The sequence below is a fragment of the Pagrus major genome, chromosome 2, assembly GCF_040436345.1.
Source record: "Pagrus major chromosome 2, Pma_NU_1.0".
In the NCBI taxonomy this organism is placed as follows: Eukaryota; Metazoa; Chordata; class Actinopteri; order Spariformes; family Sparidae; genus Pagrus; species Pagrus major.
The window spans coordinates 29,336,593-29,358,334 of record NC_133216.1 but is presented as its reverse complement, the minus strand read 5'-3'; the positions used below and the strand labels follow the sequence as shown (position 1 = coordinate 29,358,334).

General features: G+C 40.3%; 2 protein-coding genes across 2 annotated transcripts; both read left to right on the top strand.

Moving 5' to 3' along the window:
- Positions 1–238: 238 nt before the first annotated feature.
- dhrs13b.2 (dehydrogenase/reductase (SDR family) member 13b.2) lies at positions 239–4,482 on the top strand. Its single transcript, XM_073462459.1, has 8 exons — positions 239–365; positions 596–772; positions 849–1,118; positions 1,203–1,532; positions 1,655–1,999; positions 2,125–2,217; positions 2,495–2,511; positions 3,859–4,482. The coding sequence occupies exons 1-8, from the start codon at positions 320–322 to the stop codon at positions 3,871–3,873; spliced, it is 1,293 nt and encodes a 430-aa protein (XP_073318560.1). The 5' UTR covers positions 239–319; the 3' UTR covers positions 3,874–4,482.
- A 14,851-nt stretch (positions 4,483–19,333) lies between these two features.
- Positions 19,334–20,657, top strand: LOC141020354 (lysophosphatidic acid receptor 6-like). The gene is made up of 3 exons (XM_073495406.1): positions 19,334–19,343; positions 19,728–20,540; positions 20,626–20,657. Exons 1-3 carry the CDS (start codon positions 19,334–19,336, stop codon positions 20,655–20,657), a joined length of 855 nt encoding a protein of 284 aa, XP_073351507.1.
- Positions 20,658–21,742: the final 1,085 nt, after the last annotated feature.

Genomic DNA, 21,742 nt, shown 5'->3' with positions numbered 1-21,742 from the left:
TGGCATCTAGTTAACACCGAAGTTACAGCCTAGGAGTGACTAATTAAAAATATGTAGGAGATAGGCGATCTTTGTATCATTACAATTTAGTAACATATCAGCTATTGTGTAGATTTTAAAACATTTAGTAATTTTATACATTTTATCTTTTATATTTAGTCTCACCACGTGATGCAAGAGCATAGACCGTATAAAGTCAGACGAGAGGCTGGTAGAGCAAGTTTTTTTTCCTCTGAAGTGAAAGTGAAAGTGTCCCTTCAACTGAACAAGTCGGTTCGGTGCTCGAGCAACAAGGAGAGACTCCTACCAACTAATAAGCATGGCTCTGATATTAAAGATACTTATGTACTCGTGCCTATGTGCAGGTAAGTTATCACCTTCAGCTGTGTTACAGGTTGTGCCGTGTTTAAAGCTTCTATGTGTTAGGTCGACAATTGTATTAACAAGACATGAATGAAATGACCACCATACTGTAATAAACTATACTGTACTGTATTAAACCACACTACACCTTGCTGTAATATACTGCACTGTACTATACTACAGTACATTATTCTATATGTTAGCTTACTAAACTAACCTGTGTGTCTCTCAGCTGTGCAGTGTGTCCCTCAGATGTCATGGCTGCCTTGTCAGTTCATTGATGAACATGTGTTCCTGAATAATGAGGGTCACACCGAGACTGAGCTCATCCACAGAGAGGCTATGCTGCAGTTTGGTCAAAAAGGAGACACTCCTGTTAACCCAAATGCCATCACTTTCCTTGTCACTGGTAAGAGTTTTAGCCTAAAATACAGACAGACTGAAAATTATTGTATACTATTGTATTCTGTTCTGTTCTGTTCTAGGATCTAAGTTGGACCTGCGGCGGTACATAGAGGGAGTGGAAGCAGACCAGTTGGAGTGTGAGCTGCGTAGGTACAGCACACAAGGCATCCATGTTCGCTGGCCAGTCAAGGGGGCCGAGGAGTACAACCGCTGGTTCAGCTGCACCCTCAAACACACCGAGGGCATAGTCACCGGCTTCCTCAGATACCCAACTGACCAACCCCCCTCAGGACAGCAGGACTTTCGCAGCTGGCCTGCTATCGCAGACAGAGAGATATTCACCACATCAGGTAACTCTCACACAGCCTGTGTAAATGTTGTGCTCTAAAGATTAATATCAGTCCTATGTCTCAGTTTAATCTCTCTTTCCATAGTTGTCATGGTCATTCAAACACAGTCTCCATCAGTGAAAGCGAGCCTTGGTACCGAACAAAAGCTCCACTGCCGGTTTGCAGTTGACCACAAAACACCAAACATCACTGTGGAGTGGACCTTTCAACATCGTGGAGAGAGAGTCAAACTCTTCAGCCACAACAGCCGCACAGGGCAGATCCATGGAACAGGTGTTGGGCTGAAGACCCTCGCAGGCGGAGACGCCACCTATAAACTTCCCTTCGCCAAGATTAGCAGTGAAGGGATGTACATTTGTTCTGTGTCAGTGATGCCACTGTTTGCCAGTCTGGATATAAGTCTGCATATCGAAAGTAAGGAGGAGTCAAAGACAGTCACCAGATGAGTATTGGCAGCTGGAGTAAATTTCATAACAGCAACCTCTTGCTGAAATTGCCTTGAAAATTTTTTTTATGTTATTCTCTTGTCTCCTCAGAGGCTCCTGTTGTCTCCCTCAATGTTGGACCCACTCTCTTGCTGCAGGAGGGCCAGGACCAGAAGGTTATTTGTGAGGCAGAGAATTACTATCCTCTGGATGTGGAGATAATTTGGTACCAGGGCCCGGCAGTGTCAGGCCAGAGCGTGGGCGCTCCGCTCCCCAAGGTGCTCCAGAACATTCTGCTGTCCAGTCACAGACACAGCCAGGAGAAGACCTACTCTCTGTCGGCTTTCTTCTACCTCCAGCCTTCGCTCAGTGACTCAGGGAGACAGTATACATGCAGCGTCTCACATAAGTCCCTGAGAGTGCCCATCAGAAAGAGCTTCATTCTGACTGTTGAAGGTGAGAAGACAAACCAACTCACACTTATTACACTGTAGTATGGCAAGCTACCACACAGTGGCAGCAGAGGGACATATCTGACATCTACTGTAACGTCATGCTTGATGACTTTTTTCACTGTTCAGAGCCAAGCAGCTGGATGTTTACCCTCACTGTTGTCTTCATCCTGATCATTCTGCTGGTCGTCCTGTACATGATGCTGCCCCGCCTCCTCTCAGGTGAGTGGAGATGATGATTGTCGATTGTAAGGAGTCTATCAAATGAGTCCAAGCTTCAGTCATAATGACAAATAGTTTGATTTAATTTAATTTGATCAAACACACAAGATTCAAAAGGGATGATTAGAATTATCATTCTCATCCCTACAATTATGTCATGTATAGTGCAGGCAGTTTACAGACAATGCAATTTGTCAATGTTCATATTAATTTGAAATATGAAGTGTTGATGTCTGAAAGAGTGATATCATTCATCAATCATTTATTTTCTCCACAGGAAAACGATCAGCGCAGGTAAGATGATGTGAAAATTGTGGCCTTTGGGTCATTCCATGCCAACACACTTAGGGCCTCTCAGTTCATGTCGTGGACTTTCTTGAGAAAAATCATGTTGAAACTTAATTTTCAAATTCATATCTCCAATAGTTTTCACTTTCTTGCAACCAGATTTAGGGTCTGCGTAGTATTAATGTAGTTCTATTACATCGAGAAGTTATTTGGTCATGAATAAAAAATGTGAGTGCCACAGATTTAGTTAAATGTAGCTTCAGAGCCGAGAAAGCTACTTTTTGGATTATTTTAATTGTAGATTTTTCCAAGAAGGATTATTTTCATTTCCTTGAAACTTTAGTGTGTGAAAGTGTTGATAGTCATTGCATATATATTAAAAATCCAAAGATGTTACATTACTCCTTCATCGTTTATGATTTCTTTTAAATTAGATAATTTCTTCACACTTTTCACTGGCTGTAATGTTACATTCAATGGTTTTGTTTCATTGGTAAATATTTGTACTGTGTTGACTCTAAGGTTTCCTATCTGTCTGAAACCCATTGCGAAATATATGAGTATTGAGCTAAAGAACTAGGATTAATATTTTGCCAGACACACAGAACAGGATGACATCACCTATATGCAACAAACTAAGCCATTACAAGCTGTAACATGCAAATTTTCAGATCCCAATGAAAAACAAGCTCGGTAGGTATCAGACAGGCAGAAAACCATCACACCATTGAATGTAACATTACAGCCAGGGAAACAAATGAAAAATAAGCTCATTTAAAAAATCATGAACGATGAAGGAATTATATTACATCTTTGAATTTTTTTATTTAAATGCAATGAGTATCAAAACTTTCACATACTAAAGTTTCAAGGAAATTAAAATAATCCTTCTTGGGAAAATCTACAGTCAGAATAACCCTAAAAGTGTGTTTCTCAGCTCCGAAGCTATATTTAACAAGATCTGTGGCACTCATTTTTTATGCAGGACCAAATAATTTGTAGATGTGACTGAACTACATTATTACTATGCAGAACCAAAATTTGGAGTGGAGATATGAATTTTTGAAAATGACAGACTCTCCGTTCTGGTAAAAAAAAAAAAAAGACTTCCTGTTATTACTTTGATGACTGTAATCATTTAGCAACAACTATTTAAATGATTTTTTTTTTTTTCGAGAAAATCCATGACATGAACTGGGAAAAGTTCTGGATTTTGGGTGAGTTGGCATGTAATGACCCCTTCATCTTTTGAAGTAACCATCACCATCAAACCATCATGTTTTAATCTGTCTGTGTCTCTCTATATAAATGTGTGTGTGTGTGTGTGTGTGTGTGTGTGTGTGTTCTGAGCAGAAGAAACCATACTGAACAGCCTTGGAATTCTGAGCTAAACCAACTGGAAACACCAGTGATGACAGACTGTCCTCCTCAATCCTTCGCCATCATTTATTTTTATTTTTGAACGTCTCAGACATTTGAATTTGGCTTGTTAAGATGAATTTGGGTTTCTGTGAAACTGAATGTGTTTTTCATGTTGCACTGATTTTTCTTGATTTTGCTCGTGCTAAAAGTAAATGAAGAAAGTAAATGATGGCTCTTATCAGCAGACAGCAATCAATACATTTCTAAATAGGTGAAATTGCAGCAATCACAGGTTAAAGGTACAGTGATTCATCAAACAGCAACAGATCATAAACAAGGCTCAAAATCAGTGTGCAACTCAAATTGGCACAGGACATGAAAAAACTACTGATCCTGCTCTATGTGATATATTTAGTTTATTTTCCATAATTTCTTGTAACTGCATCAAACAAATGCATTTTTTACAGTATGTGCTTATTAACACAAGCAATAAAATGACATGCTCTGGCGGGTGCTAGAATGCTGGTGGTCATAGTGTTAAGGAAATGTAGGTTAAGTCTGGTGAATAATGAATCAATGGACAATACCGAATAAAACTTTGTGTTAACTTATTGACACCGCTCTGACTCAGGCTCTTTTTTAAAGATAAATGTGCACAGTCTGCATATAGGGTCTGTACATGAAGTATCATTCATTTGCACATGTTCAAGTTGTATAATGAAAAATGCTTCTGGAGTTATTTCCTAATTTCATTGTCCTACTTGTGCTGATTCAATTGTATTTTGACACATGTGAGCTCGCTCTTCAATAGCTGATGTTGTCTAAACACTTTGCATTTGTCATCGTCGCATTAAACAAAGGCGTACAATGGGAGTTACACAAAAGTACAAAGTGCACCAGATTGTCAACTATCTATCATCCGACTTGTAAAATGAAAAGTGAACACTAGAGGTCGAGAGCCGGAAGCAGCTGCACCACTGGTTAAAGTCATCACAAGTTAATCTGGCTGTAGCGATCTCCACACTGCCTTCCAGCTGGGCGTAAACATATACCTCAGACCAGGGGTCACCAACCCATAGGAGACTGAGCTACCTCAGTGAAATGGAATAATATGGAGGGCTACATGTTTGCTCAGTTTACCGTTAAATCATGAATATTATGTCTTTAATAGGCTACATGTTTTAGGAGACAGTCTAGGTTTAATGTGCCCTGCAGGCGACTCATATGCTCAAAGCGGGATAGCTCGCGGGAACCATGTTGGCTACCCCTGCCTCAGACTGTATGTTTCACATAAGCTTATGTGAGTACAAAAGTAACTTAACGTTACACATCTTTAGTTTGTATAACTTAGTTCACTGAAGAGCTGTTAAAGTTAAATATCAGCTGAAGCAGTTATATTAACAGCATAAGACTACAGCTGAAATATGGACAGCACCACTCTGCCATTGTGGTTGAACAGGGTATAAAGTAAAACCCTGTCATCAGGATTTTAGTGTCATCATCAGGATTCAAGCACTCTGCTGCCTCCTAGCATCTACAGTTATCAAGTGCAGCCCCCCTTTTACCACCACCAAGGCGTCACTACGGTAATACAGCAGCAAACAGGTCATATGAAAGGAGAAACATCTGTACACCCACTTTTCTCTGAGAAAAACGAGGTCGCGTACTGTCACCCTTTCTTTTCTCTCTCCCGTCTTTCCTTTTTTTGCATGACTGCACAACTCCTAGCAAGCACCGCTCTGACAAGCACAGTTGTGCTCAAGCAGGACCGTCCCATTTCATGTTTACTTTTTGCCAAAATCAAGTAAAGAAAAAGAATTAAAAATGTTTTAACCTAATTTTGGGGGCCCCTGTCAGTCATGGGCCCTAACAGTCATCCTAACCCCCCCCCCCCCCCCCCCCCCCCCATTTGACGCCAGTGAACCCTGTATTTGTGAAGAATTGTATTCATCTTTGGTCTTTATCTGATGATAAATGATAAATTTAAAAATATGCCTGAAAGCAAAATAATTTCAGGGTCTTCGTCTTTCCATGTACCATTGTTGACCACATGTTTATTCCTACGTGTCAGTTTGTTAGACAGTAAATATGGAAGGTACTGGCTAATTTTATTGATGGCGGCTGTGACCTTCTGATCCTGCTGTGTCATTGCAACAAACTGGTAACTCAAACTGAGTGGAAATTTCACGCCAAGAGCATCTGTGTGTATGTGTGTTTTTGTGGCTCACAAGACCCTGTGACCAAACCGCTGGCCACACACTTAACTACTGCACGCATAATGAAGATCCAAGTAGAGCTAGTGGAAAATTCACTGTCTGAGTGTGTTTTGAGAGTGTGTGTGTGAAAGTCTTCGAGGTTTCATCTGTCTGTGGCTTCAAGCCTCCTCTTTTCTCTCTTATCTCCTTTTTCCTCCTCCTCACCACAAATGCCCCAGTTTTACTTCTTCCTCTGTTCATTCTTCTGTTTCTGTCTCTTGACTTCAGTTCACAGCGCTCCTCTGATCTTTGAATAATAAACAGCTCTAATGATGGTCTGACCGTCTGGCTCTCCTCTCCTGACCTGTTGTGACAGATCTAGAATAACACCAGACTGACTTCCAACACAAATGGTGTTAAAAAAAAAAGTAATGCAGCTAACTGCCGTCACTGTTCTCGCTGACAGACCTTGACTCATTCAGTTTATGTTCAAACTCAACTCTCTGCCCTGCCAGTTTCTCTTGTGAGGTCAGGTTACTTGAAGTCTCACCGAGTAATGAAGAAAAAAAGAAAAAAAACATGCAGCAGCTTGGAGGCGATGACCTAATGCGTGCAGTTTCTGGTCTGGCTGACGGTGTGCTGCAATCAGCCAGCAGCTATGGATGCTCTGGGTTTTCATGTTGAAACAACATAGTTGCATAAGAGAGAGAGAGAGAGAGAGAGAGAGAGAGAGAGAAATATGATTTATGTGGAACGCCACAAACCAACATTTAAGTCAGATTGTAAAACCAGGATGTGTCATTGCATAGCTATGCAGTGAGCATCATGACAATGTTTCGAAGGAAATAGCTGGATCAGTTCACAGGGGAATTTCTTATAGGTGTTTTCAGGAACTGATTCCAAAAAAGAATGCATGGTTTTGTGTAGCAGTAACACAAGAACACAGTCATTTATTTGGTGATATTATAAGGATAAGCCTGGGCGACTTACTGGGCAGCAGTAGAGATATGATGGAGAAGGATGTTTTGCTTCATGTTGAGATTGATGACACTATGAGTATTTTTAACTTTTATTTCTCCCTCTGTTTGTGTTTACATGGAAACTGAAGGGGAGTAACTGTAACTGATAGTGGACCTCAGAGACCGTGTGCGTGTGTGTGTGTGTGTGTGCGTGTGTGCCTGTTTACAGTGTCTGACCTTGTGTACACTTCTCAGTGGAGTTTTAAATGTCTTCATTGTGTGCCATACCTTTCAAAATGGTTGCTTCCATCTCCAAGTTTGAGAGGGTGTTAACCACATGATCATACACACACACACACACACACTCACACACACACAAACACACGGCGCATAGGGTAAACACTCTTAGGGTAGGACTGCATATCAAAGTTTTGCTTATAATTCGAAGAAGCTGGCGGCCAGTGAGGGAAAAGCAAAAGGTCAGATGACGATGAGGATCCATGGCTACCGTGTGCTCCTTTGTAAAAGTGTTGTGTTTGTTGATGTCAACACAGTCACAGGTTGGTCCTCATGTGGTTTATCAAAATTTGAAAACTGAACTCTGAGCTGCCTGTTATGCCAGCTGGCTGTCAATCTAGTTCTTACCCCCATTTTCCACCGGGCCCGTTACGGCCACAATATGGTTGCTGGAGCTGATCACAGTTGTTCTAGACTATGCTCATGTTTCCACCAGCGTCCCAGAAGCGGCTCTCCGCTCAGCTCCAGAAGCAGACCACAGTCGTGTCAATCTGCACAGAGCAGATCAAGCCAGACAGGAAATCAGACAGTGGAACAACATAGCGCATCTGGTCAATTTTAGAAATCAAACATCTGGTGCCCACTCGGGCTCTTCAGCACAGAAAAGTCTGAAAAATAACAATGAACACACCTAAAAAAGACAAATAACTAAACGATTTAACTACGTAGCCTACCCAACCACAGTAGAAGTACAAAAATCAAGAAGAAATTGTGAAATAAACAGCAAGTCAACAACATCAGGCAAGCATGACGCTCCGTATCTGAAATGCTGCCAGTGGGATATGAAGACATGTGGAGGACGGAACAAAACAATGACACACACACTCCAGGTAACAAAGACAGTGGAATCAAGGTGTAACACTCTGAGGGGACATGAGATCTCTGTGAAGTCAAGTGGAAATAAATAACATTTGCATGCCTTGCCAGATAGTTTTGGAGACCAAAACAGAGCCAAAAAAGAATATTTGACTTACCAGTTGGCCAGACAACCTGGTATTGGGCCAAAGCATGTATGGTCACAGTTTGCCTCGCTGGGGTGTGAAAAGTTCCCTGATTAATCTTTGTGTTTCCCGGTTTCTTATATTGCCGTCATTGAGATTAAAACTTCTGCCTGCCATCTCATGCATTTGGGTCCACCTACTCTGCTTCACTGTGACAATCAAGAGGTTAGCATAGCTGCTATGGCATCTGTTATACCACAACTGGAAATAATGTTTAATTTGAAGAGGAACAACGAATGGAACTGAGGATTTTCTCAATGGAAAATATGTTTTCACTCTTCTGCCTGACTGGCTTTGGTAAGAGTTTGATTTACTAAATGGCTCCCAACTGTGGATCTGATCGGTTGAAGTTAGTCTGTGATAAATGGTGATTGACAAATATATGTTTAGTATTTTTTGAAAGTGCCTGCCCTTTCCAGAACCATTTCAAGCAATGCCTTTCCAAATGGTTCTTTGTCACAAACCATCCGTGGCATCAGGTTAAATTGGGTTGGGGCACCAAAAATACTTTTACTGTTTTTTGTTGTGTAGGTGTAGGTGCAGTTTGTAACATAGTTGATTTTTGTATGCAGTATGGGTCTTTTAGATCTGTGTCAAGTTTTGCATTTTTTTGCATTTTTACTCACTAGTTTGTGACGGTACTCCGAGTTACAGTTTCAATAACTCCAATATCTTTCAGCTTGTTCATTCCAAATCAGGTCTGTCTTCTGTTCAGCTGAAAAACATCAGCTATACCTCAGGCCTAATTATGGACAAAAAGACATTATTCTACCTCTTCATGACTTATCTGAGGGTACGCCCTCTATCTGTATGTAAATGGATTAACACTGAAATAAATATACTATATCTGCCAAGATTTGTAAGGAAACCTCCCTAACTCCAACCTGCCTAATCCAACATTTCTCAGATTAAATGATCACAGAGGCTTTGTCAGCAGGAAGACTGATTTCTGGAAAAAAAAAAAGACGAGGTTGAAAGATGGTGTTCTCTTTTCCAAACAGCATAGATCTTTCTGCATGTTGTACACTATAATTTAAAAGCAGACGTCAAAGTACTACCTAAGCGGAATCCATCACTGATTTTATAGAGTAGGTGGTATTCAGGATGGATCCATACTGAGATATGATTAAAATAACTGAAGGGTACGAGGTTCAGAGCAGAAAACTACTTTGTGGTAATACAACATGTAGCAACCACACTGTAAGCCCTGCTGACAGTGTAATTTCTAATAAGTGTGTGTGTGTGTGTGTGTGTGTGTGTGAGTGTGTGTGTGTGTGTGTGTGTGTGTGTGTGTGTGTGTGTGTGTGTGTGCGTGCAGTGCCCCAACAGTGTAACATGGGAAAGGTCAGCAGGACAGATTCCCAGACTGTTAAACAGCAAGAAGAGATGTTCAAGGAAATACAACCATAATATTCTCTCCCTGCATGTGTGTGTCATTGCATCACACTCACAGACACTCTCTCACACAGGTGCACATGCATGGTGTTAAGACAACACACTCCTGATTTATTGGCTCTCCAGGGCCCAGATAAACAGATAAAACTCATCCTGTATGACCTCATTTGTACTGCTGGCAGATGGAACAGTCAGACACTGACACTGTGTGTGTGTGTGTGTGTGTGTGTGTGTGTGTGTGTGTGTGTGTGTGTGTGTGTGTGTGTGTGTGTGTGAGTGAGTGTGTGTGTAACTCATCGTCTTCACACAGACCATTGACGTGTTTGTCGCCTCTACTTTTTATTTTTATCTTATTCTATGTCTTCACACTCTTCTCTGGTTACTGTAGTTTCTCCTCTCGTAATTTATTCATTTATTGATTGGAATGAATGATGAACTTTTTTGAAAATATTCTCAGTCTCAGACTGTTATACCTGAGTTGGCTGAAATTGTTCAACCTGTGTTTGACATTTGGACCACTGGTCCTGGGTAAATCCCTGCTTGGTCAGGTCTGTGACGGCAGTTTCACACAGGTTGCTGCCAAACCAAGTGATTATTTCAAGGTCCTTTTTGTAAAATAGTTGATTAATGAGTCTCATTCTCTATTCCTCAAATCTGGATGTATTGGAATGGTGGCTGACCCAATCTATAAGTCCAAAAGATCAGTATTTGACGAGTTGGGAATGAGAAATAAATCTACATTCTAATAAATTTGAAATTAAAGACCTTGGGCTCTATTCAAATGATCTATGATGATTGGTCTAAAGCGTATGGTGCAAGTGCGTTTAGTTCGCTAGTTAAGCAGTGGATAATTTAGGTGCAAAGTAAGGTGCACAGCACAAAGAGGTTGTATTTAGACTCTTAAGAGTTAGGCATGGGTGTGATATAAATTCAACTAATCAGAGCAGCATCTCCCATTCCCTTGCGCCAGGACCTGGTGCATTGCTATCAAACAGTGGCACTTGTCTTTACTGATGGACAGGTATGTGGTTCTGGGCTGTCGGACCCTTTGCCTTCGCCGTCTCCAAATCATCTGTCACATCAACTCTGTTTGACTGCATATGAGAACATACACTGATATTTATCTGAGGAGAAACACTTCTGTGCTTCTCTCAGTGTCTAATAGTGATGCATGGATCTACTGCCTCTACTTCTGCGTGGGAATGAGAGTCTTGAATGAAAGAGTCTTAGAGGTTGTTATTAATACCTTCTGTGTGCTCTTCCCATAGCCTGCGTAACTCCGCCAATATTATGGATGGATTACAGATTCCAACCATGAGTCACTGGATTTATTCAATCTTATCTTTGTTGAATTGAAGGAAATTCTGTTGCATTCCGTTGTTAGCCTTCTCAAGATAGATCTGGGCATCATCTGCATAGGTATGATAAACAACCATGTAGTCTTTTAGAATTTTACCAAGAGGAAGAAAGTAAAGGTTGAAAGGGAGGGGCCCTAGAAGTGATCCTTGTGGGACTCCGTACATCATGGGGCTTCTTTCAGATTTATTATGATCGATACTGCTTTCTAATTTTGATCTGAACCTCCTGAGGACCGCTGTCTTTCTAAAAGTATTTTATTATTCACCGTGTCAAATGTTGCAGCAAGATCCAATAATACCAGTACTGTTACTGAATCATTAATCAGACGAACATTAGCAGTTTCCGTCCTATGGTGAGGGTGGAAACCTGATTGAAAGCTATTGAGGATGTTATTTGCCTGCACAAAATTAGGGATTTTATTGAAAATGACTCTTCTGGGTCTTCTGGGACCCCTGAAGTTCTGGGGTCCCAGAGTTATTAATGGACTTAATTTCTTTTATATAGCACCATTAATGGCAAGGAGCTCATTGACCTAAACCTGGACACTTGGGGTGACTGATGAAAAATGGAAAGTGGAGAGGTCAAGGACAATCAAGCACAGAAATGACAGTTGATATCAGTGCAGATTGGTTAACAGAAGTCAATGTTGAATTTGTTGTTGTGTATACCATAGGAGAAATGCTCTCAATCATATGATTGAGATTGAAGCAGGAAGAGACCAAGTGTAAGTAAGATATAGTCAGCATATTAAAAGTATTATGCATCCATAATAATAATCCGATGTAAGGGTACATGTATCCGTACTGCACTCTTACATCACTTTTCTTTTTGTTTCACCTGTTTTCATGACGTACAATACACAAAATACATTTTCTCTACATTTGACAACTAACAGGTGTCATAAATAATATTCCTTGACTTTGACTTAAATACAAAATGTTTGCTGTCGTTCTCACTGCAGCATCAGTTGTGCTGTAGTGTTTGACATCTGTTTGAAATCACCCAAACCCTAACCCTGTGTTTTCAGAAGTGCTCACAGATAACATGTTGCTCAGCTGCTAGAGATGCTATCTGAGTAAAATGGCTCCACATGATGGATGTTCTCTAATAACACTGGTAAGAGGCTCTGTTCATGTGCATGAGTGGTCGATTGTGTGTGTTCGCTCCAGGGTTTGGATGAGGAAAGAGTGATGTAATGCTGAATCAGGGCTTCACTGCTAGCCGAATGCTGTGAGGTTTTGATACGGTATAGCAGCGTGTGTGTATGTGCTGTAGGCAGATTGCAGAGAAAGAACAATTGAAGGATATGACTGAGATGTATTTTTTGGCTCAGTGTCGGTAAATGACATCATCTTGCTCTTACACGTACATACACACTCTTAGGTCTAAGAATCAGTCATCATTTATTGTTGTGTAAGTTCACTGCCTCCTGGGAGAAAATATATGACTCTCATATGTGTGTGTGTGTGTGTGTGTCTGTGTTTATTCTTACTTAAGTCATTAACCAAATGGTAGTAGTTATGTGATTTGTTGTCAGGAATGGTCCAATGCTGGAAGTCACTTATTAGCAAAAATGTTGGCAGTGACGATCACAAAAAGTAAAATTGAACCTTAGTATGCATGTGTGTGTGTGAGTTTGTAGATTTGTTTATCCATCATGCAGTTTACTTCCCAAAGTCCATCCAGTTCTTGAGCTCACATCCTCACAGCGTCCCCAGTATCCTCTGTACTGTTGACATTAGGGGCCTGTCCACTTCCACACCTATCTGATCCTGGCACTGTCCCACAGAGGACACAGTCCAGACTAATTCGCTGTGCGTCTCCCTCCGATGTCACTCTCCTCTCCGGAGATCTCCCTGCATCAGCCAGCCAGTGGAAAACCGCAGTTTTCATTGAAATTCTGCTGTATAGAATGATGGAAAATTCCTCCATACAATGTAGGTGATTGGTATTTGTTGTCTGTCGAAAGCTTACAAAGTCCACCTACCAGCACTGCCAATACTCACTGACAAATATTTAATGCACAGTATGGAATTTCTGCCACTAAGATTCTCTGAATCAAAACAAAAGATGTAAGTCTTGTGGGATCATGGGAGTTGTTGTCTTCATTGTTGAACAACCACCGTTGCTGATGACTCCGGCAGAAATGTTCAAAGATGAGGTGATGTTTTAAAGTTTTACTCATATTACGCTTAGTCTTGTTCATTGAATTCGTTCCTCACTCTCGAACTCTCTCCTAGAAAAAAAGTGTTCAAGTGGTTCTCATGAGGTCGAGATGTCATGTGTGGACAGTGGTTCGATTTCACACCCCTGCAGTCTAAATGTCCATGTGTCTTTGGCCAAGACATTGAACACAAAATTGCTCTTGGTGGCTCTTGCATCCATGTGTGAGCGCATATGAATGGTTATTGCTCCTGATGAGCAGGTGGCGCCACCAGGTTATGAATGCGTGTGCGAATGGGTGAATTCTGACTTGTGTTGTAAAGTGCTTTGAGTAGCTGTTAAGACCAGAACAACAAACATTTATACAGTCCATTTACTTTTCTTTGATGTTGTGCACCTGGAAATTTCGTTATGTCATAGACATATTGCCATATTTTGTTGTACATTGTGATTGGGTAGTCGCTTTAGTGGCTGGAGGATAGTGTGTGGTTACCATGGAGACGACTGAATCTTTTACTAATGCATAGAATGAAAATGTTCATCCCATTTCTGTCGAGCAACACTTATCAAAAGTATCCCTACCCTATAGGGCCGTCCACCCCAAGAACTATAACTGTAACCATAATGATAACAATGTGAGTGTCCACACTGATGAACGACAAGGTTCTGTAAACAGCAGCGCCGAGCATGCAATGTGCACTCCAGCTGTGTCGGCATCTGAGAAAAATACAGAGAAGTACAGAGAAACCAAGAGAGAACCCACAGAAGGATATGGTTTTTATGAAATTCTTCAAAGATGACAGGAGTTAAGAGAATCCAGCACGATACAATGGTACCAAGCCCCCATGGGTTATGGCGATAATTAGGATAAGCACTACTTTTGTGTTCACTTGCAATTTATTTTACATTCCCTCGCAATACATTTTTCCTTATGTTCCTTATGAGCTGCGTTATGTTACTAGGGCGCGGCCTATATAACATGAGTGCCTGTATTTCAGTGTGTCTTGACCTTGAAGAAGGCCTGAGCGTTGAAACGTTTTCTAATTAAAGAAAACTGCATATGGAGCCAGATTGTGCGATACTTTTTTCACTGCTGTCAGTGATCAGCACCTCATTATATAATGTATCCTGCTGATTGTTTGATAGGACAACAAAACAAACTTGCGTGTGTCGGTGCAAAGACCGTTTGGCAGTATGTCTCCGGTAAAATGTTTTTTATTGTTTAATTCAGAGCCCAATATATGTTATATAAGCCTTTAAGTTGTGTAAATATCCAAGACTGAGTTACTGGAGTAGACCATTTAAAATGTGCCTATTAAATGCAATCAATTAGCTTGGATAAAAGAGGTTGGCTACAGTTAGAAACCAACATTATAATCACTCCTGCAACATTATTTTGTAGGAAAATGTTCCCTGAAATCAAGCTAATTGATGGCCCAGATGGATTTTGAATGGCTGGCTGTGTTTCTATCGTCCATCGAATCACTTTGAAAGCGATCCCAACAATTTAGTCCCAAAATCCACTTCAGTTAGAAAGATTTTTAAAACAATCTATTCATAGTTATTGTTATTGTTTTTGCAATCCAATAAGAAAAAACTCCTTGGGAAGCATGTGTAACTGACAGCAGATGGGAGAGGAACAGCAAGGGCTGATTGTCACATAGTTAATCAATCATGGATGGCATTGTTCTCTTGGACAGTTTAACAAAAGTTGAAGTGTAAAATACTAAGATGGGTCGGCAAATATACTATAAATATACTTGGCAAATATGGTAGTTAATATACCTTGGTGGTCTGTCCAAGTAAAGTCAAAGGGCAACACTGTGGTAGTTACAGTAGATAATCTTAGTGGGAAAAATGGCATAGCAGTGTGTTAAAAGGGCATGGTAGCCTAGGCCTCTACAAAGTCAACAATACGAAAGTACTCAGCATACATAACACAACATCAAATGCACAATATTTAGCACTTTTTCAGTGTTAGGAAATGAAGAAAGGAACTACTTCCTTTACTTTCTCAATGCAGAGGACAATCCTGCACTGGTCACAACAGAAGCTACACCAGCCCTGTCTTTCAAAATGACATTCTAAGTTTAATGAGCAATATGATCATTTTGTCAACATTGCAGTGAAATCATGGCTTTCTCTGTGGTCCAATATTAATAATTGATGGAACACAAGACGTATGTGGCAAAGAACAGGAGTCCATCTGTCTCCGCTATGTTGATTCCAACTTGGAACCACGAGAGGAATTCATTGGCCTCTACAAAGCTCCCCCCACCATAGGTCTGCTGAACCTACCTCTTTCAGGACTGATGGAGCTGCCAATATATCATAACATTTTTCTGGGTCACAGGCTCAGATCAAAAAAAGAACAGCCACTTACTTTATGTTCACTGTGGGCCTCACTGTGTCATCCTGGTCATGCACTCAGCTTCCCCAACCACAATTCTGAGTGATGCATGGCAATGGACTTAGGGTGCTTCTTTTGGAAGTCAAGCAAATTTATTTAGTCCACATGGTGTTCCTCCAGCACACTTTAACCTTCATCATGATGGGCAGTGTGCACCCAAGCCATTTACTCCATCCTCAGTCATTATGAGGAAGTCTTGGCTGCATTGGAAGAGATGGTTTTGTCCAGCACATCGGACACAGCTTTTACATCTAATGTATTCATACGCTGTACCAAAGGAGCCATATTGTACTTGGCCTGCTTCTGGCAGAAGGGGTTGTGAAGGAGTCAGAGGGCCTGAGCACTCCACTGCAGGGGAGAGGTAAAATAGTTGGAGGCATGTTAAGTGCACTTGAGTGTGTGAAAAACCACTGTCATAGCCAACAAATAAAAGAAGCATTTGACAAGGTCAACACAAGCTGCGCTGGTCACGTCATGGGACATAGATCCAATTACAAGATCTCTCCAATCAAGTGGATTAAGTCTTGTTGTGAGGTGCACACAAGTGAGGTTCATTTCTGCTATATCAACGCACAAAACGATGAGCACAAGCGCTCCACAAAGCTGTGTAATTTTAGCAATCCTTTACTCATTGTATACCAATGCCTGAAAGCACTGAACCCATTGCACACATTTTACAGGTACGTGGATGACAATGGCAACTTGCAATTGATTTTACAAATCAGTTTGTTCTGTCTTTTGGTCTATCTGTGTGCTAAGTAACATGTGCAAATAGGACCAAGGCAGGTTGGCACAACAACTCAGGACAGAGTGAATAATATTTGGGATTGACCAAGAAACAGCCACCAGCATATACATCAACTCAACCTCCAAAAACTCAGAAAAATTCCTTCTCAGTGTGATCAAATGTGTGTTATTATGAGTATGTTGTGGTATACTGTGTTGTCTATTGTTTTTACTGAGGATTTTATGCATTTTTTTCATGTCTGGAGCACTGGACAAAATGAATTTCCCTATGGTGTTTAATAAATGTAGCATTCTCACCACATATATAAAATATCATTAAGCACCCATTAAAAGGGGCACCACCTCCATCAACTAATCAATGGATTGATTGATTAATTAATTAGGAGGAAAAGGAATCACATCTCAAATTCTGACTACATTGACCTCAATCTCTTTCCTGAAGAAAAACAAGAGTACAATGACTTAAAGCTGGAGTGTGTAAGTTATTTCTGGCGTCATTTGGTCAAAAATCAATAATAACCTTTCATTATATTGTAATTCATAGTGTTATGACAGAACACTGGACTTCTGTGTCTCCTCTTGGCTCTGTATTCAGGCTTTAAAATATCAGTACCGTGACGGCAGTGTTCAGCCAATCACAGTTCATTTTACAGAGCAAGCTGTTTTGGGCGTTCCTATTGGTTGCTCGACCAAAGTCAATGCGCATTCATGTTCTGTGAAGGTGCAATGGCAGACGTCCCGGCAGGAAAAGCCGCTATCCCGGCATTACCAACAAAAGTGTACACGGCTAAGCAAGCCAAAAAAAAGGAAGACCGATGTAGAGAAACGAGAGTCTAAAAGGGAGAGTGACAATAGACAGAATAAATCGTGTGTAAACATTGGACAAGCATATCCGAGGTGGAGAGAGCTTAGCGATAGCATTGGGCTGAAGTTGGATTCTGAGCTTGCTGTTCTTCTCCTGGACAGGTGAGCCTCCAATGTAAGTTTTACGTAGCTGATAATCTAAATGTGTGGTAGTAATTGGCTGTGTAGTTGAAATGACCGTGAATCTAATAAAGCAGGCGGTTTGTGGTCACAATTGACGAGTAATGTTGTGAGTTGATTAGCTTTATGCTAACCGTAGCCAAAGGCTCACGACAGCTACAAGCAAGTCAGAGCCAAAGTCAACGTCAAATGTATTGTCAGTAGCATTATATATACACGACATACAGAGGACGTGTGCCGTGTAAATATGGATGTGACAGTTATTATTTATTTTCAGGTTACAGTGAAAAGAAAGAAGTGTCTGAATAAAGTGGCTGTCTCCGATAGTCCGTGCAATTGTTAACTTTAGCGTTATACGTTGTTTTATTATTCTTAGCATTCACACCTCTTTCCAATGATATATAAGTGTTGCTGTTGTCATTAGGTTATGCTGTATAAGTATCACGTCAGTATGACAAATATCGTAGCGTTATTAGTGCCAGACATGTAGGCTATGTAATGCTGAGACGTTAGCAAGAAATAATTGTTGTCGGTCTCTATCGCTCTTCTAAACAATGCAAAAGTAATGTTTGGTTGTTCATACATTCAATTTGTTCACGAGAGAAAGGTAAAGTACTTTCTTACCTGTAATTCGGCCATGGCAAGTGTATGTATATACGTTTTTTCTGCTAAATAACCGGATGTTTTTGTCAGAATTTGATGGAAAACAAAGGAGAGATCAAAGTAGGATGGATACGTCTTATATTCATCAGGTCTACACATACACAACTGAAAGCTAATATTGTTGGCTTCTGATGTAAGGCAACTATTTGCCAACAAGTTCCACTTTTAGTGATAATATCTCAGCACTGTGTAAACAGCTTGTTTCTGATGCTCTCGTGGTTGTCACTTTGCAGCAGATAAAGTGGTAAAACCACACCTAATAAAGTTGTTGTGGTGAATGTGCGAGCAAACAGTTGCCTGTTCACACATCCAGCAGACATTGAGCAGCATTAGTATTTTATGCATGTGATCCATTATTAATGCAACTTCAAGCTAATTTGCAGCCTCAATTGAAATTAAATACACTGTGTAAATGGTATAAGTAACATTCAGTCAGCATCCTGTTACTTGTATTGTGGCAGATTTTAGTTGCTCATGACAATTGTTAGAAATGATTGAAAAAGTACTCAGAACACTTGCATGGAATAGGATCCCATTTAGAGGAAAGTCAATTTCCTAAAATATTGCCTCAGCAGGCTTTATAATCTATACCGTTAACAACACCAACTATCCTTAGACCCTCAATTCAAGAAAGGATAAAACTCACCAAACACCCTTGGTTTGGAAGAAACCTCAGGAAGAGCCACAGAGGAAGGATCATTCTCCCAGAAAAGACAGACCAACAAAATCACAGTGTATACAGATTACACCAACAAAATATCTGAATAGTATTTTGTGAAATACATGTGAAGACTGTGGATCTAGGAGGACGACTGAGCAGGCCAAGGTGTCGCCAGGTGGTGCCCGAGCCACACGACCTTCTCTCCACCATGGTGACCTTGAAGAGGACAGGATAAATAAACAAGATAATTTGCATAATTAAATATGTATACAGGTTGTGTTAAAAAAGTACTGATATAAGAAGATTGTAAAGCAGAGGGCCTATGGGTATGACGTTGTTGATCCAGCATATATGAGGCACTCACAGCCTGGAGAGAATGGTTCCCGGGCGGTCGATGGTCCAGCAGAGAGGAGCCTGAGTGAAAAGCGAGGAGAGGAGGGACAGACCCACCCACAGCTTGCAGCTATTGTCGGTTCGACAAACACTATAAATATTAAGGTTAAGAGATTCATTGATTAAAATCAACTATTGTTTTACTAATAATTTGCACTCAAACAATACAAATATGATTAAAACTCCTCCTCTGACATAAATTGTGCAAATTTAACAAATCACCACAAATTCTCTTACAAATGGCTGTATGTAAATATGCATAAAAGAGAGAACTACCTTTGTCATTCTGCAACCTAAAAAAAAATATATATATATATATATATATATATATATGTTTATTAAGGTTGCAACAAGATAATACATTTTAGAATTGCACAAAACTTAAAGTAAGCTGGTTAGTTTCACAAACGTCACAGTGACCAAAGTTCCTGAGTTGACACGTTTCCTGTTACATTTTTAACCCAGTGGCACGGCCAACATCAAACCTCACTTTGTACTGATAAAGAGAAGACTGAGGAACTACTGCGTCGTGTGCTCGACTACAATATTAAAGCACACCGAGACATTGCTTCTCTCATCAGGTAGACATGAACAACACCGTGGAAGATGGATGGAAGCCAAAGCCAGAGCCAGTTTATGCTGCGGTCTTTGGCTGTATTATGGCACTTGGGCTTCCTCTCAATGCTGTATCACTGTGGATATTGTTACGCCGCCACAGCCTCAAATCCCCAAATGTTGTCTTCATGGTCAACCTGGCGATCTCAGACCTGCTGCTCGTCACCTCCTTGCCCACGAGGGTCTACTTTTACGCCACAGGCACCTGGCCACTGAGCTCAGCGGCGTGCATTGTGACCACAGTGATCTTTCGCAAAAACATCAGCTGCAGTGCCATCTTGATCACCTTCATCTGCGTGGACCGCCTGCTGGCTGTGGTGTATCCTCTGAGGTCACAGCATCTTCGAACTCCTTCCAACGCCTGGAAAGCTGTTGCGCTCGTTTGGCTGTTTGTGGTGGTGATGAACATTCAACGGAGCATAACCATGTCAAGAGTTTTGAAAAACTGCAGCGTACCTGTCTGTTTTGATTATCATCACTGTTCGACTCCTTATAACTCAGCAGCGATTTATTTTCAGCTTGTGTTGGTGTTCATCATGCTGACAGTCAATGTTGTGTGCACCACTCTGGTGTCTTGGACTCTACACAGCCATCTCAAGGACTCTGCAAGGGTCAGCAACAAGGTGAATGTTATGCTGATTTTTGTCATGAACTTGGTTATGTTTGTCATATGTTTCTTTCCTTTGTCTGTTGGGTTACTTACAATTAAGACAACTCAAATCAGACCTTTAGTATGTCTTGCTACCATGAACTGCTGTCTGGATCCACTGTTTTATTACTTTTCTCTGGATAACTTCTGGAAGAAAAAAGAAGATGTGGATCTTGCAACAAGTGAGCAGTAGACAAAGGACGTGCCACAGTATTTTCATGAGAAAGCATCAAATTCCCAGGTGACATGCCCCTTTCTGTTTTTCAGCTGCTGAGGTGTGGGATGCTTACTTGGCTTGAAGTTTGACAGTGTGACAAATTTTATTAAAAAAAAAGAAAAAGAAAAAAAAGCCTGAATGTTTGTTAAAGTTTGCCATTTAATACAAGATAGAGAGAAGCTTGGCTTGTTCATGAACTACTGCCAACCTTAATTCATATTAACAGGCTGTAACATCACAGCTTAATAAAAGAGTCACGAAAGTATCAGGAGACACTTTGACACTTTGGTTCCCATTCTAAAAAAAATATACTGTATAGTGTGTAGATGGAGGTGAGTTGTTTTTACATTTGAACAGCCTAGCTGCTTCCAGTCTTTATGCTGTGAAAAGCTATGCTTTCCTGGGCCATAGCTTCAAATTTATTGTACAGACTTTAAAGTGGTATATTCTCATCCAACTCTCTGCAAGAAACTGAGTTTAGTTTATTTCTCCAAATGTCCAACTATTTCTTGAAACTGGGAAGGAGGCAAATGTTTCCCCCTACAGCTCCCTGACTGGATGGGCTACTGAAGGTTTTGTGTGATTGAATGTTTATAACCCAAGATGATTTTCAAGCAGTGGCAAAAGAAAGTGTACCAAAGATAACGCTTATTGTAGCATCATTATTTTTTCTTTTTCTTTTTTTCTTTGTGATTGGTGTAATGATTGACTCTCCTATGTGTCCTGTATATAAAAATCCTTTGATGAAACTCAGGCTGTTGTCTTCTTGGAGAGCATCTCCCACACGGAAAGAACCTATATAAACATATATATATATATATATATATATATATATATATATATATATATATATATATATATATATATTTATATACATATATAACAATAATAGTAATAATAAAAATAAATATATATCTATCTTTATATATATATAATAGAACAATAAAGAACAATACAATTGTTATAACAGTAACAGTGAAACCCAACTGTAAAAACACAAATAAAAACAAGAATCACTTTTTAGAAAAACACGCTACAAAACTCTTGTAACTCTTGCGATTCCTGTCTGCCATTATTCCTTGTGGCGGTGTGTAAGAAAATGGCAAGAAAACAGAAAAAAACTATATCTAAATAGTCAAAACCCGATGTAGAAAGTTTTCCGCTGTG